General features: G+C 38.4%; 1 protein-coding gene across 1 annotated transcript in view; it reads left to right on the top strand.

Moving 5' to 3' along the window:
• The window catches only part of RTEL1 (regulator of telomere elongation helicase 1), a gene marked incomplete in the record, with an annotated part of 4,697,248 nt that overhangs the window by 4,168,150 nt on the left and 512,817 nt on the right, over positions 1 to 16,281 (top strand). The window contains 1 exon segment of the mRNA XM_044056976.1: positions 13,442 to 13,564. Within this exon segment, the coding sequence (XP_043912911.1) occupies positions 13,442 to 13,564 (123 nt within the window).

Genomic DNA, 16,281 nt, shown 5'->3' with positions numbered 1-16,281 from the left:
ATCTTTGCTACATCACCTAAACCTTTACATCTGATGTAGTCAGTCTTCACATAATCCTTAACTGTGGACTTGATTCCAAGCCTCAGAACCGACTCTGCTGTTTACTTCAGCTCGCGCCTTCCAAACTCTCGAGCTAGGCTCTACCCATAATGCTCCTCTCTAAATAACCTCAGATCTTGTTTGCTACTTCATGCGTCTCTCGAGCTTTGGCAGTTATTTACAGCAAGTTTTTTTTTTCTGATTTCTCTAATTTTTCTTTTTATGTGTCTATATACTTTTGTGTCTAAATATTTTGTCTTTCTACCTGCTCCTCTCATTTTTTTTCTGTGCGCGAGTGATCTTTTTCTCCCGTTCCTCCATATTTAGGTAGATTTCTTTTATGTACTATTGCTGATACTTTCTTTACCTGTTTAGATATTTTCTGGCTACCATAGTTGGTACCTTTTCTGTTTCTATTTAAAAAAAAAAAAAAAACTTTCCTGTCCCGTCTTGTGAGAGAGAGAGTGTGTGTGTGTGCGCATGACTTTTATCAGCGTTAACCCTACCTTTCTGGCATAGCTGATAAATCTTCAAAGGGCACTTCTGGCTTTAAGTGGTGCCTGACGTGTGACAGGAAGATGCCCAATTTAGATGGGCATGTCTGGTGTGTATTATCTAGACGCTGTCCACCTGCAGGAGGATTGCACCATCTTTCATGGTTTCTCTGCCCTTAACTGAGCAGAGAAACAAGCTGACTTTGAAAGGTTTGTTGAAAGGGGACTTCAAAGAGGCTATATCTGATCTGAAGACCGAAGCTAGCTCGTCATCTTCCTCTTCTTCCTCTTGTAAACCTAAGAAGTGCTCCCATTTGGTACTGAGCAGTTCCTCGGAACCGCCTGAAAAGTTATCCAAACAGCCTATGTTGTCAACAGTTTCCTCAGCACCGATAGGCAAGCCAGACTCTGCACCTACCACTGCTTCAGATAAGACAACTGCAGCCTCGGTACCAGAAGTTTTGTCCGTACCGAAATATCCATACTTAGTACAAAGTATTCTCCTGTCGATCCATTTGCGGACTGACCACCTAGCCCATTTGTGGAAATGAGACCGCCTAGGTCTCTTTCGGCAGCATCAGATCCAGTAAGAGTCTGTCGGAATCGGACATCATGAGGCTGGTGGCCAGCTCTTGACAGTGAAGGGATTACCTTCATCTTCAGTTCACAGCCAACTTTGCACCGAGACCTGTCCTTCTTTGCCACAGTCTCATCTTCTTCCTCCAACTCCAGTTGAGTCTCTGGAGGCCATAGTACTGACCTACCCGGCTCCAACTGTCTAAGTTCAGGTTAGGGCCTCTTCTCCAGAACTGAGAACTGCCTTGAGCTCGTCCGTATTTTCAGAACTGGAGGTCTCCCGGGGTCGAGACTTCATCACCAGTTGCAAGGGGTAGGGTTCAACTTTATTTTTCAGTACCTTTCATGCCCCTCGGCGCTTTGGCTTTTGTTGGCTTGATCCAGGCTTCTGCTTCAGAGGCTACCCCTCCTCAGTGCGTGGGACCACAGTTCTAAAGGAGTCTATTTTAGTTTCAGGCTCCCATCCCTCTACAGGGGAGCCGGCCTTCCAAATCATGGAGAAAGCCTTGTCCATTGTAGACTCCTAGTCCTTGCCATCCCTGTCGGGCCCAACTTCTGCATCCCCTTGACCAGAGCTACCATCAGCCTTATCCCTGGGACAGAGGGCACAAAAGCCTCAAGAAAGAGCCACCCTGGTGGTTTCCTATTCGGATACTTCCCTGCAACATCCCTCCAAGGAAGTACCTGTGAAGAAAAAGTGCAAGAGGAAGCACTTAAACTCCCTGGAGGAGTCCTTCACCGAGAATACCGATTTTGATGAAGGGGAAGGTTCCCCCAGGTCACCCCCTGATGATATTTCCTTCAGGGGTATCCTGGAAATTTTAAAACAGAGGGGTGGCAGGTTTTCCATCCAGCCGTCCTTGGAGGAGTCGGTATACCTAGAGGCTTTTTGTGCCCAGCCCTCTACCTCTTGGATCTCTCTGCCCACTGACAAACTCATTTAATTGATCATGCAGTGGGCCTGGATGATTCCTGACTCCGAGCTGCTCCCCAAGAGGCCTGACCAGATCCTTTCTGCCCCTAAGGAAGAGCAGCATTGGGTTAAGGGTATCCCCGTAGACGTCTTGGTGATCGTGGCAACCACAAAGAAGGAACCTGCAGAGGAAAATTCTATTATCCATCCTCCTAACAGAGAGTCCAGGACTATGGATAGGTTCAGGAAGTGCATTTATGCTTCACTGACCTTCACTGTCAGGTCTTTGAACTGCATGATGCACTTTACCAGACTACAGACAGATCTGATCAAAGAGCTGTGAGATACTCTCACAGGAGCAGTAGCCGAAGAAGTGCGAGACAGTACCTCTCAGCTTACCACCCTCGAAGCAATTTCTAACTTGTCCATGAGGCTAATTGCCCACACTGCTGAAGGGATGACAAGAGCAGTGGGTTCAGGCGTAGCCATTAGGAGACATGCCTGGATGCGCCTATGTGATTTTGCGGAGCCTTTTAAGTCTTCGTTCATCAACACCCCATTTGACAGGACATCCCTTTTTGGACCCAAAGTAAAAGACCAGATGTGAGAAAGATGGGAAGACTCTTGCTGCCATGGGTGTACTCTTCTCCACTCCTCAAAGGCCCTACTCCAGGAGCCAGAGAAGTGGGAAGCTATGGTTCAGAAAGTCCCATGGGCCTTTCCAGGACTCATGTGGCCTTTCCTTGGGGCAGAGGGGGAAGCAACAATGGAAGACACCGTCCTAGAAGCGGAGGTGTCCCACAGAACCAGGGGTCCAGAGATTCTTTCTCTGGTAACTCCAACCAGCACTCCATTGCCTTCCTCTGGAAGCAGTCAAGGGACAATTATCCTTCCACCATTCTGCCTGGCTACAGATAACATCGGACAAAAGGATGCAGAGATTACATTATTCCCCTTTCCTCAAATCCAAAAACACAAAAAAAACCTCCTAGACATTCCACCCAGTCACAGGGAAGCAGCAGTCATAGAAATTGAAAAACTGCTCAAAAAAGAGTTATCCTAAAAGTCCCAATAGACCAAAGAGGATCTGGGTTTTACTCCATATTCTTTTTAGTGCCCAAAAAGACAGGGGACTGGAGACCCATTTTGGATCTCAGCCAATCCAATAAGGCAGTATAACAAACCAAATTCTGGATGGTCTCTGTACAGTCAATGCTTCCATTCTTGAAAAAAGACAATTGGATGTGCTCTGTAGATCTTCAGGATGCATATTACCATATTAAAAATGGGCAAATCCTCCAGGATATTCCTGCTGGGAGCCAGTCATTTCCTGTTCAGAGCACTGACCTTTAGTCTCACCACAGTCCCCAGCGTGTTTACCAAATGCATGACAGTGGTAGCAGCTTATCTCAGACTGCAGGGCTTTAGAGTTTTTCCTTATCTTTATGACTGGCTCGTTACCTCTACCACCAGGTGTCAACTAGAACAGCAATAGATTACACCCTGCATCTTTGCGCTTTATGGGGCATTTCAGTGAATTATGAAAAGTCAAATCTACAACCTACTTAAATGGAATTTATCGGAGCTTTAGTAAACACTGTTTCAGGAATCACTTCACTCGCAGTAGACAGGCTTCAAAAGATCAGATCACAAGTACACCACATAGTTCAAAACAAAAGTGTTCCAGCCAGAGTCATCCTTCAGGCACTGGAGTCGATGGCAGCCTCTGTAACTCTAGTTCCGTTGGCCAGATACCACATGCAAATTCTACAATGGCTTCTAGCCTCCCAATGGTCGTTAATGAATCAACCGATGTTGCACCACATCTTGATCACCAATCACTGGAAGCAAGGCCTGTCTTGGTGGCTCCATTACAGTAGAGTTCTTTTGGGCCATCCTTTCATCTTTCCACAGCCCCAAGCCATAGTGGCCATGGATTCCTCCCAGATTGGGGGTGGACATTATCTGGGAAGGACTGTCCAAGGCACTTGGCCCGAACAGGATGCCAATGTGCACATCAGTGTTCTAGAGATAAGGGCGGTGCTCTTAGTGTTGCAAGCATTTCAAGATTCCCTCCCCCTGGGAACAGTGACAGTTCAGATGGACAACATGTCAGTAGTCTGGTACATCAGCAAACAATGGGGAACCAAATCTTGCCCACTTTCTCAAGAAGCCATCAGAGTCTGGCAATGGCAATTTCTTCCAACTGCTTTCTCATGGCAATGCACATTCCAGGGAGTTCCAACGTGATAGCAGACAAACTGAGCAAAACTATTCTAATGACTCACAAGTAGTGTCTCAATCCTGTGATGATGGAGAACATATTCCGCCACTGGGGTCAATCTTGCTGTAGTTTGTTCACATCCTCTCTGAACAACAAGTGCAGTAGTTACTTTGCCCTAATCCCCCCACCAGGGGAGTCACCCAGAAATGCTTTTCTCCACGATTGCCCCCCCCCCGGTCTCCTGTATGCCTTTCCCCCCAATTCCTCTGATTTCCCAGTTTCTAAAGAAAAGCCAAGAAGTCGGAGAGCACAATAATCCTCATTGCTCCATTCTGGCCTTGACAGATTTGGTGTCCCTTCATATGGCCTCTTCTACTTCTGAAACCTTGGATTCTGGACCCTGCTCCAGATCTGTTATCTCATCCAGAAGGAGTGGTTCATCTGAATCTCCAACTTCTCAAGCTCACTGCTTGGCTTCTGCAATTTCCATGATTGCCAAACATTCTTCTCTTTCCTCACCCATCTGTCAAATCATTTTGGCCCATCACAAACTTTCTGGTAGGAAACTGTACCAGAGTAAATGGGAAAAATTTGCTAGATGGGCTCTTAACAATGATCTGGACCCTTATACAGTCCCTGTGCATAAAGTATTGGATTATCTGGCTGAGCTTTATCAAACTGGCTCTTCAGCCTCTACCATTCGGGTCCATCTAGCCACAATATCTAATTCCATACTGGTCTTCACTTATGTCGCATAAACTCTTTTGAAGGGAATCCTAATGTTAAGGCCTCCATTTAAAGATCCCACTACCCCATGTCATTTACCCTCAATTTTACAATCTTTTACTTTTTTCCGTTTGTATCATCAGCTATTTGTGACTTAAAATTTCTGACCTGAAAAACTTTGTTTTTATTAACTTCGGAAATTCAAGCCTTGTCCTGCAAACCCCCTCCCCCCTATATAATATTTCATAAGAACAGGGTTGCCCTCTGGACTAATCATTCTTTCTTGCCAAAGGTAGTTTCAGAATGTAATATCAATCAAACATTGCACCTACTAGTCTTTTTCACTAATTTCTCCAATAAAGGAGAGTATTGTCTACATTTATTAAACGTTTATAGTTACATTTTTATCTACACAGAGCAAAAGTTTTCAGAAACTCTGACCAAGTATTTGTTGCCTTTTCCTCACTTTCCTTAGGTAACCCAGTTTCCAAGGGTACCTTAGCTAAATGGCTCAGCGATTGTATCCTCTTTATTTATCATTCAAAGGGACTTTCACCCACCATGCCCTGTGAAAGCCCCCTCAACTAGAGCTGTAGCAGCTTCTGTAGTTTTTCATTGCCAGAGCTTCTTCAGATGACGTTTGTGCAGCAGCCACATGGTCTTCTCCTCATACTTTTATCACTCATTACAAATTGGACCAGCTCTCTAAGGAGACGTGCATCATTCGGTTTGATGGTGCTCAGGAATATTCTTCAGTGAGATCTCCCAAGATTCAGGTAGCTGGGGAATCTGTCCAACAGTCAAGGATTAAATGCAGCTTGACAAAATCAGATAAAGAAGTTAAGTCTTACCATAATGTTCCATTTGTGTTGTCGATCTTCACTAATCCTTGACATCCCCCCCCTTCCCCCAGCCTGAGACTCTTAGTGGATCGAATTTTTCCGAGACTGGCTTCATAACAGGGACACTGATCTGGCCTCTCTTTATTGTTATTTACTGTCTGCCTGCCACTAATTTAGGCAAACTCGATCTGAGGTAATTTAGAGAGGAGCGTTATGGGTAAGAGCCTAGCTCAAGAGTTTGGAAGAAGTGAACTGAAGTAAATGGCTGAGTCGATTCCAAGGCTTGGAACCGAGCCCACATTTAAGGATTAGTGAAGATCGACAACACAGATGGAACATTATGATAAGACATGCCTTCTTTTTTTCTCTTTATTTAAAACCATGCCTATCATCTCTTAACACTCATTTGTGCAAATTATTTCTTTTATCCAAATTTTGTTTTTTTGCAGTTGTTATAATGTTATCTGCATATGTTAACAGAACTGGAATTCTTAACCCTTCAGGTGTTATATACCCCACCTCCTTCATGTTGTAGTTTATTTCGTATACTATCACATTCATAACTAATGCAAAGAGTATACAACTCATTGGACAGCCCAACTTACACCACTCTTTATATGTACCTCTTCGGTTAACATATCCATTTACAATTATTTTTACTTTATTATTATTATTATATGCTGACATACATAATTTCCTAACTTTCTCACTTACATTCTTTTATTACCTGTAAGATTTCATGTCCAGTTGTGTCAAATGCCTTATTAAGGTCTCCTATCATGATTTTTGCTGCTTCTTTTTTGTTCATAACATCGTCCACAGTTTTTCCTAACTGTCATTACTAATTCCTCAACAACCCTTCCCCTTTATACTTTATATGCTATCATCCATAATATTTTCCATTTTAGTTTCAAATCTCTTTTGTATTGTTTTCATAAAGCCATTATTATTCAGTACTATTGGTCTCCATTTTTTTAATTCTCTTCTGTCTTCTTTTTTCCATATTAATTTAAGTGTTCCACTGCATAATTTTTTATACATAAAACCTTCATTTAACCATTCATTCAAAAATTGCTAATCCCTTACATTTTTATTCATTTCATACCCTATTTCATATTGGCCTGCAGCCAAATCTATATTTATTTGTCCTGATACTTTGTCTAACACATTTAAAAAAAATCAGATTTTTTCATTATCTGTTCTCTTTTTCTGTTGACTTTTTTTTTTACTTTCTACATTTTTTCACTGCCTTCCTTTTTCTTTATACATTTCTTGCACGTATTGTACTACACTATTCACAATATTTTCCTGAGTTTTTCTATTTCTCCTTTTACATTTTTTATTTCTCTCATTACACTAACATCTTCCTTTTCTAATCTGTTATATTTGCTTATATAACAGTTCTTGTGTTTTTTCTTTATTTCTTTCATATATTTCTATTTTTCTGGTGTTTTGGAGTTCTTAGTTTTATTTGCCTGGTAGCTGCTGGTTATTTTAATATATTTCTTTTTCTTTGTCAAAGTACTTTCTATTATTATGTTTTAAATATTCCAATGCATCATTATATGCTCTGTTATATTTTTTCTTTCTGTACTATATTTTCCTTAAATACACCCCACCATTCAGACCAGTTTTTATAAAATGTTCTCATAGTTATATAATCTCTCCATAACTGTATTACTAGAATCTTTACATCATTCCATGCTTTCTCAGTTATCATTTTTATTCCTTTGTCTATTTTATATATAACTTGTTTTCTTTTATCTTTAGCCATAATTCAAATGATCAGAAAACCTCCCCTTCTCCTGTAAGTAAATGTTCTGATACTGTAAAATAATCTATTTCAGTTCTATACATACCCTTTTTGAAAGTCCATGAGTTTTTGTCCCAGAGTTTTAATGTACCACATCTTATAACTTCTGACATTTTTCTTGTGCCATTTGTTTCTTTTGCCTCTTAAATCACAGTTGACGTCTCCTGTTATTATAATAATCATATTTATAACTACAGTCTAAAATCTGATAAAATAAGCTTTTCCTTTTTCTTTACAGTTAGCATAGGCATACAGTGTTATAATTCTGTAGACTTATTCGTTCCATTTTAAGTCTACAGTGGTTAATCTTCCCATTTTTGCTAAAGTTACATCTAATATCTTTACTGTATTTCTATAGAATATGGCTATTTCAGAATCTCTCTCGTTTCCCAAATTCCATATTATCTTTCTTCCCCATAGTTTATCTGTTTGTAATCTTTCCTCATTTGTTAAAAAATCTTGTCTCTTCTAGTATAATTACAACTACAGCACATGTATTACACCACTCCAAAATAGTACTATTCACATTTGCAGAAAACACGCTAAAATTTTCATTTTCTTTTGCATTAGACTCATGGTTTCATAGCTAATTACTGGGCTAGCTTTCTTAATAGGCCATTCTCAGCCTAACCAATTTCTTCCTCAGAGGTCAGAATCAAACCCTGTACCTTGTGTTTGTAAGTCAAACACTTTAACCATTATATGAAGCCCCGATCCTGATCTCTATGTATTTTTTCATCCATTTTCTTTCATCTTTTGTACGTATCACCTTAAATTTTCTTTTTTGTCTTCTTTTAGCTTTTTACCAATAGAATTCTTTTTTCCCTTTTACTCCCTCCCAGTTTGTTGTCTTCATCACTTATTTCAGAACATTCTTCTATGCCCTTTTTATTATTTTTTTCTCATCCCATTTTCTTCTATTTCTACTGCTTCTAAAATGTCTTCTCTTTGTTCATTTTCTTCTCTCTTTCTTTTCCTTTATTGTTGCATTCCATCCATAAATGTCCAATTTTGTTACATTTATAACATTTCAATTCACATTTTGTTTGCATCTTGTCCCATCCCCCCACAAATGTAACATTTTCTTTTATAACAGTTGCTTATCAAGTGTCTTTTCCACACAAAAAAAAAAATTGTGGGTGGTCTCCAGCATTTTGCAATACCCCTATTCCCCTCCACATTTATCATGCTTGGTATATGTATATTTTTTCTCTTTCTATTTTTAACATAGTATTAAAATACCAGCCAGCAGTCCATAAACCCCATTTATCATAAACCTTTGCAGTGTCCAGTACTACTTTACATAAAGCTTAAAAATGTTCTTTCAATGTTTCTCTTTCTACCTCTGTTTGGAATTGCACACACACACCTTCTTTTTTTTCCCTGTTAAATGTCTTTATCATATAAAGATTCCATGGATAAGTCTTTTTTTTTTTCACATTCTCCAAGAAAATTTTCCTTTGAAAAACCGTCTCAAATATAATGTCACAAAATGACTCTTTGTTAATAAGAATAAATGCTCTTACCTGATGTGATTTTATACCCAAAAGAGCTATTACATTATCTCGCACGTTATACCTGTCCATTTCTTTATCTTCTTTACTTTAAATCCTTGCCACATACATTCATTTTTAATTTTCTTCTGCCTTCTTTGTTGCTGCTCCACTTTTGCCTTGCTTTACTTTCTTTGCTTGTTTTCTTTTTCATTTCATCACTATTTTCAGCATTGTCTCAGGAGGATTGCATCCTCCTTTTGTATTGTCCCCCCCCCAAGGAAACATCTTCATTTTCTGGCTCACTCTGCACCACTATTTCTTTAAGTAACTCATCCTGCAACCCTCCCAGCTCGAGTGTTGTAATTACAAATCCATCATTTGCTGAGTTATCTCCATCAAACAGGTTTCTTTGAAACATTTCCTCAGAATCCTGCACACATTCTCACACAGTCTCAATATTTGCTTTCTCCTTCATTTCTTTCACCACTCTATCATCTGCTTCTCTCTACATGTGCTTCCCTGTTTCTGCGGGCTGCCTTTGCGCCTGGAACGGAAATGGGACCCACTCACAACAATAATGCTAGTATATCTGTTCATGTCTGTTTCTTAGAAGTATACCTCTCCAACCCAATGGCAGACAGTATACATTTCTCTTTGAACTCAAAGGGTGCATCTCTGATACTTGTAATTATTAGCCCCAGTTAAAAAGGAAATTGTCAGACGCATCAAGCAATTTAGGCATTGCCTAAGGATTCAAAGTGCAAGTAGATTTGGTTGATCTGGTTTCCAAGGGGTTATTGTGTAAACATTTACATTTGTTCCAGGGTAGTAATCTCTGATCCACAAAATCACTCCAGGCCAAATAATTAACAGTAGACATTTAATTGTTGAGAGCTTTCATCCAATAATTGTATTCAGTGGAATTCTTTGGAATCCAAAGAATATAAACTGGTATATATGTACATAGCAGGTGATATTTGTCACATTATGTAGTATATATGTATGTACATAGTAGGTGGATATTTGTCATATTATGTAGATAAGAGCAAAATAACTTTTTGGAAACGTCTACGAACATAATTATAATATTGTTAAGAAAACACTAATAATACACTGTTTAGAGACACTTTAATTTGCTTTAGTTTTACTGAGTTTAATTTTGGCATTTTAGGATTATTGGGAAGCCAAGAATAGAATATGAGGAGCTTTTATGGCAGTTTAGACTAAATGCCACTACTTTACCAGGTTTGTGTGATTTTATATCAATTAGCAGTGTTTTAAAACTTTGTTCCACAAAATTATAAATTTGGTTTATATTTTGCATATTACAGTGCAATAATAATTTGTTTATAAGTCATTATTTTAATCATTTTGAGGTTTAAACAGATTTATTGTTTATATTTTTTATGGATATTGATTTGAATATACTATATCACGTGGATATTTCAGGGCTATTTAAATTAGTCTGTTGTATATTCTTATGGTTCTGAAGAAGGCAATTGAATAGAATTAATGGGCAAACGTATTCGGCCATTAAAAGTTAGTTGCTTATTATTTGGCTTGGAGTTTTTCTGTGGATTGGAGCTTGCTGCCCTACAGCAAATGTCTTGGTTCTTTGCTTAGTAAATGCTGCTAATGGTGCTGCAGTTTTTGTTCTAATCATTTACATTTCTATATATTTTTGATCAACACATAACTGTATAATTCAGTGGAAATGCTACACTGAGCCTGACCTATTGTAGCAGTACCATGGATATTGTCTGCTTTTATGTATCTCGCTCAGAAATGTTTAGTTTTCATGGCTCGTAATTTGTCAAATCATCTATTGGTGTAAATCAGTTTTGAGGATGTTGTTTGAGGATCAAGAATTTCTCTAAATACACAATGCTTCTGATTAAGGACTCACTGTTTCTAGATAGTAAAGTTGGAGCTGACTGATACTATATTTGGTGGTGCACATGATGTCAGCAACTGTGCCCAGATGGTCATCCAAAAACGTACCTAACGTACATGACAGTAATTGATGCTGCTAGGGGCTGTGCTCTGTTTTTCCATGCCTACATCCTACCACCATTACAGCCAAGGCAGTCTCAGTCAGTCCCTAGGGGTGGTACACGGGGCACTAATTTAGTAGCCAGTAGATGCAGAGCACAGCAGAAGGTAAGCTGGATAATCTGCAATAAAGAGCGTGGGCAAACAATTATTAAATTATTTACCTTTTCAATTCACTTGATATTTCTTGCTCCATCTTTTTTCAGTGGCTGACCGATTCAGGTTTCTTTGCCAGGTACACACCCTGATCCAAAATGGACCATTTTCAAGAGTAGCCTGGGTACAAAACAAAAATGCACATTTAACTTTAAAGCAAAGTAGGTAAAACATAAAATGTAGACATTCACCATTGTAGAAAAAGTTGTTCCACTGAAAGTATTTTTCTTTACCCTAGCAAATCTGTTATCTATTTGATTTGTCATTGAAGAGAGACTTGCCTATTGAAAACTATAATAAACAATGTTATATAAAATTGGCAAATATGCTTTAGTTTGTGTTACTAAATTCGTTTCTATGTTTTTAAAGTCTACCATGTAAGTTCCATTTGAAGCCTTTCCTGTATATATGTATATATTGCTTTCCATTTGTTGTAACAGGAACACATTGACCAAATATGCTGTCATCTCAAGAATATTATAAATCCATGTGCTCTTGATCATGAATGATGACATGTTTGGAATGGACAGAATGTATCCTTTGTTAGAACTTCTAAAATACCTCTTGTTATTTTGTGTGAATGTAATATTTTACTGCTCTTTGTACTGTAATACATTCAGTAACTGCCAATACTCTAACATTGAATCTGTTTGTAATGTATTAATACTCTTGTATGTTTTCATCTGGAATTTTTCTTCATGGGTCTACACTGTAAAATGCCTAGTTGGACTGTCCTGGTTAATAAAATAAGCAAAACTACAATAAAAAAATAACAGAGTTGAAGCAGTATATAAGGGACAACGCAAATGATTAGAGGGTAAGTTCTACGTTTGTGCTCAGCTCTTTCTCTCAAATGTGTGTACCAGGTTGTTCTGAATACTTTTTAAACTAGAGTCAAGAACTGAGTGGATCTGGACCACAGAAATCAAACCAAGCGAGTTTAGTGCCACAAAGTCCAATAAACAAGGTGAAACAACCAAGGTTTAAGCACTTTTGTCAGATTGTATCATAGACTTTCTCAGAAACATTTGAATTCAATCAGATGCAACATTTAAATACCCCACTTCAAGGTCACATGAATACCCCTAATTACTCAATTAATACAACAACCAACCCTTAAAGTAATACATACACCACTTATAAACAAACTATGCTGTACTAAAATTATTCAAAACATAGATAGTTCATTACATAAAATATGTTCATTGTATAACTTTCATTAAGTAAAAACATTTCCAGGCATTCCCCCTAAAAATACAAAAACTTACCTGAAAAATTGTAATATATAAAATATAAAAATCATAATATATATGAATGCAACCTGAGCACACTCATAATTAAAGCATAGTCATTTAACCCATTCAGGAATTAAGCCTGATTTGCCATTTAAGTTCTTTGAGTTCAACCAGATCATTCCATGGGACCCCCCCCCCCCACAATGTTCTGATGGACTATATCAGTACCCATAAACTTGAAAAATGGTCAGGGTTGCCAGAAATATGCTTAGCTAAAGCATTGTTAAGATTAGCCTTCCTAATATCCAAAATGTGTTCATGTATCCGCTTTCTGAACTTCCTTTTAGTTTTGCCTACATAAAAACAACTACATTGTTGACAGAGAGCCAAATGTCTACTGTTTAAACTATCCCACAAGTAGTTAGTGTCAAGGTGTGTATTCTGCATTGTTAGAGCAAAGACAGAGAAGACCCTCTGTCAGTCACTGAGATGGATCTTGTAAGTTGTGTTTTTCAAGTTGGTGGGAACTACAGTTGTAGGATTTGTCCCTAATGTGCACTTTATATGAAAGTGGACAACAGTGGGTTAGAAGCTGCTAGTTTAAAATATACCTAAATTGAAAGGATGAGGTTCTGATCGAGTTCATAGTGTGCTTTCAAAATGTATTTTGCAGGGTCACCTGCTAGTTTGTAAAAAGCTTTGTGTTTCTGGGGAATTCATAGTGTAACAGTAGAATATATGATTTTTTTTGTCTGCCACTCATCCCATTCTTAATGAGGAATTATATGTGCTAAAATGGAATTTTCATTACGTCATCTCTCACTGTAGAAATAACATCATATGTTTAATTGTTAATTTTTTTTAAATATTTGCAGGTAATATAACTGATACAGCAGATACCAAGTTTGTCTCCGCAGAGAATTCTGTGAAGCAGCTCAATACGTCAGTACATCTCAACAAAGGTCTAGCCCATCTTGACCAGAGTGTACAATGCAGAGGTACAGTCCCAACCTTTAACCCTAGCACAATTCTTCCTTTCACAGAAATTTTTCTTTTCTTGTTCTTTTGAGTAATGCTTTGAAAATGATTTTGCATTCAATTCAGGTTAACTACACTGCTCAGTTCACTGGTTGTACCTCTCATAAATTACTTTGCCCATTGATAGACTTCATAGCAGAGAAAGGATATCAAATGCCAATGTTTTCCTAAAACGTCAGCAGAATGGTTGCACATTACCGGGCTTGTTGAAAGATTATAACATGTAGCCTTATGAAGTTAGAAGAGAGTGAGTGAGTGATTCTTGTATGGTTGAAATGTTCATATGCCGTTCTGAAGAATATTGACCAAGTTCCCTGCCAGGTCATTCTAGCTCTCTGTATACATATATAACTGACATAAGACTATGTATTAATTTTCCAGGGTATGGATGATACACGGAACAGTAAACTGGGATTTTGCAATATGCAGGGAGCAAATACTTCAAAATGTGGTTAAGAATGTGTGTCCCCCTAGGAAATATGCTTTCTGTTGATGACGTGGGTAAGGTATATGCCCTTGCTTAAATATGCTGAGCATTGTTGAGGTTGCACATGGGTTGTTCTAACTGTGAACCACACCAAGGTAGGAGTAGTTGCTTTACTCATCTGTACTACTATTTGATTTGTGGCTGTGATGGTCTTCTTTTTCTGGAATAGACCTTACCACAAGTACTGCTGTAATAATTCAGACCAGGTGTTGTGCAGACACACAGAAGGCACAAGTATTCACAACCACCATACTGCTATAATATTTTAGACCAGGTAATGCTGCAGGTACATTGCAGGGAAAAATATTCCTGAAGGCTTTTGCTGTCAAGTTAATGAATCCAAGTACTCTATACTGTAACTGTCCTGCAATACATTTTTCTTCTCTTCTTTATGTCTCTTATTTACATAATATATATACGTTATGCTGACAACTCCACAGTCATTACCATAGCAGACTCCCTCTCTGACCTAAATACTCTCATGCAAAAATCCTTCCTATCAATCTAAAATTGACTCACTAAGAATCATCTGATTCTTAACTCTAAAAAAAAAATAAACTACCTTTGCTATCGCTTCTCTCAACCTATCTCAGTTGAGTCTCACACCAAACTTCTGGGGGTCATCATAGATGACCAGCTCAAATTTGATTTGCACATTGCCAATAACATTAAAAAAAACACCAAAAACTTGTTCTTCTGTATCGGAACAAAAAATTTCTCACTGCCAGTTTCAAAATCTTTCTATCCCATGCTTACCTCCTCCCAAGCCTCTTCTGTGTCTCTCAAATCCTCACAAATCTACTAAACTAGAATCTGTTTACAACAAAATAGTTAGATTTGCAGCAGGTCAAACTTATTAGTCTCACCACTGTCTTCCTCTCAAAAGCCTAAACTGGTTAGAATTTCCCCACCAACTTCTCCTCTCTCACCTTCAGAGTGTACATTCTGTTCTGTACCAGTCCTGCTCTTGCCTTGACCTGGCCTCATTAGTCTCCTACTATACCCCCCCCCCCCGGTCTCTTCGAAGTTCTGAAAAAAAGCATCCTCACTATCTACATACCTAAAAGCAAAATTGGGCAAAGCGTGTACAGCTACTCTCCTGCACAAGCTTGGAAAAAATTCCTACCACACATCAGGAGTATGAATCACCCACAGAGATTCAAGATTGCTCTCAAAACCCATCTAAACAGTGCATGGATCTGGCATTGTACTCACCCACCATGACTTGCTTCTGGTTCCCTCAGTCCTTCGTCTCATCTCTCCTCCTCTCATGTCAACTCTCACCTTGAAATTCAACCCCCTACTTCTTGACTAACAAGAACTACATCTCCTACTTTCTGGTCTCTACTCTTTTAACCATATATTCCTCCTATCCTACTACTGTAAGATTTTTCCTCCTATCTGAACTCTGTCTACAACTTCTGGTACAGTTAGGCTTATGTATTTGCTCCTGCATCACTCAAAATGCCATGGTATATGCTTTTATATAAATTCTGGTGTACAAATGTATTTGCTAATGTACATATTTTTGCTACATGTGTACATATATTTGATGCTTGTTTTTGCTACTGTACCACTCGTAGTGCCGTGGTTTATACTTGTATTTAACTTTTGATGTGCAATTGTTTACACTTTGGATTTGTTATATTACCTATTTCTATTTGTTTATACATTTTGGATTTCATATACTATTTGTCTGCATTACCTGTGGAGTTTTTCTCCCCAGGACTCCGCTGAAAAAGGGCTTTTGCTGAGTCAGACCAACCTGGTCAACAATTGTCAAATAAATTGTCTAAATTGTAGATCAGTTTTGCATATGGGCTTACACATACCTTACCCCGTAATTTTGATTATAACAGCATATTCTTGTCCATTACAGCTGTAAAATCTTACAGTAGCATCATATTTCTGTCTATCTTAATTACTACTATTATATTTTCAGGGAAAGAAATTTCATATCAGTCACACACAGTTTTGTTTTTCTCTCTGCGTTTCTTTTCTCATTCATTGTGACCACTTGAGTGTATATTCTCAGAACAAAAAAAAATCTACAACTCCATGCTTCAGCATCATTTAGCTGTACTTACTTGCTGTACTTATATCATTACACATTCACTATAAGACCTCATCATTCCACTCTTTTACTTTATCTAAATGTATAATATGGTGCTTCAAGCCTCTCTGCTAAAA

The sequence above is a fragment of the Protopterus annectens genome, chromosome 14.part0, assembly GCF_019279795.1.
Source record: "Protopterus annectens isolate FY-2018-M chromosome 14.part0, PAN1.0, whole genome shotgun sequence".
Lineage (NCBI taxonomy): Eukaryota > Metazoa > Chordata > Ceratodontiformes > Protopteridae > Protopterus > Protopterus annectens.
The sequence above is the reverse complement of the archived record's forward strand: the minus strand, read 5'-3'. Positions and strand labels throughout refer to the sequence as shown.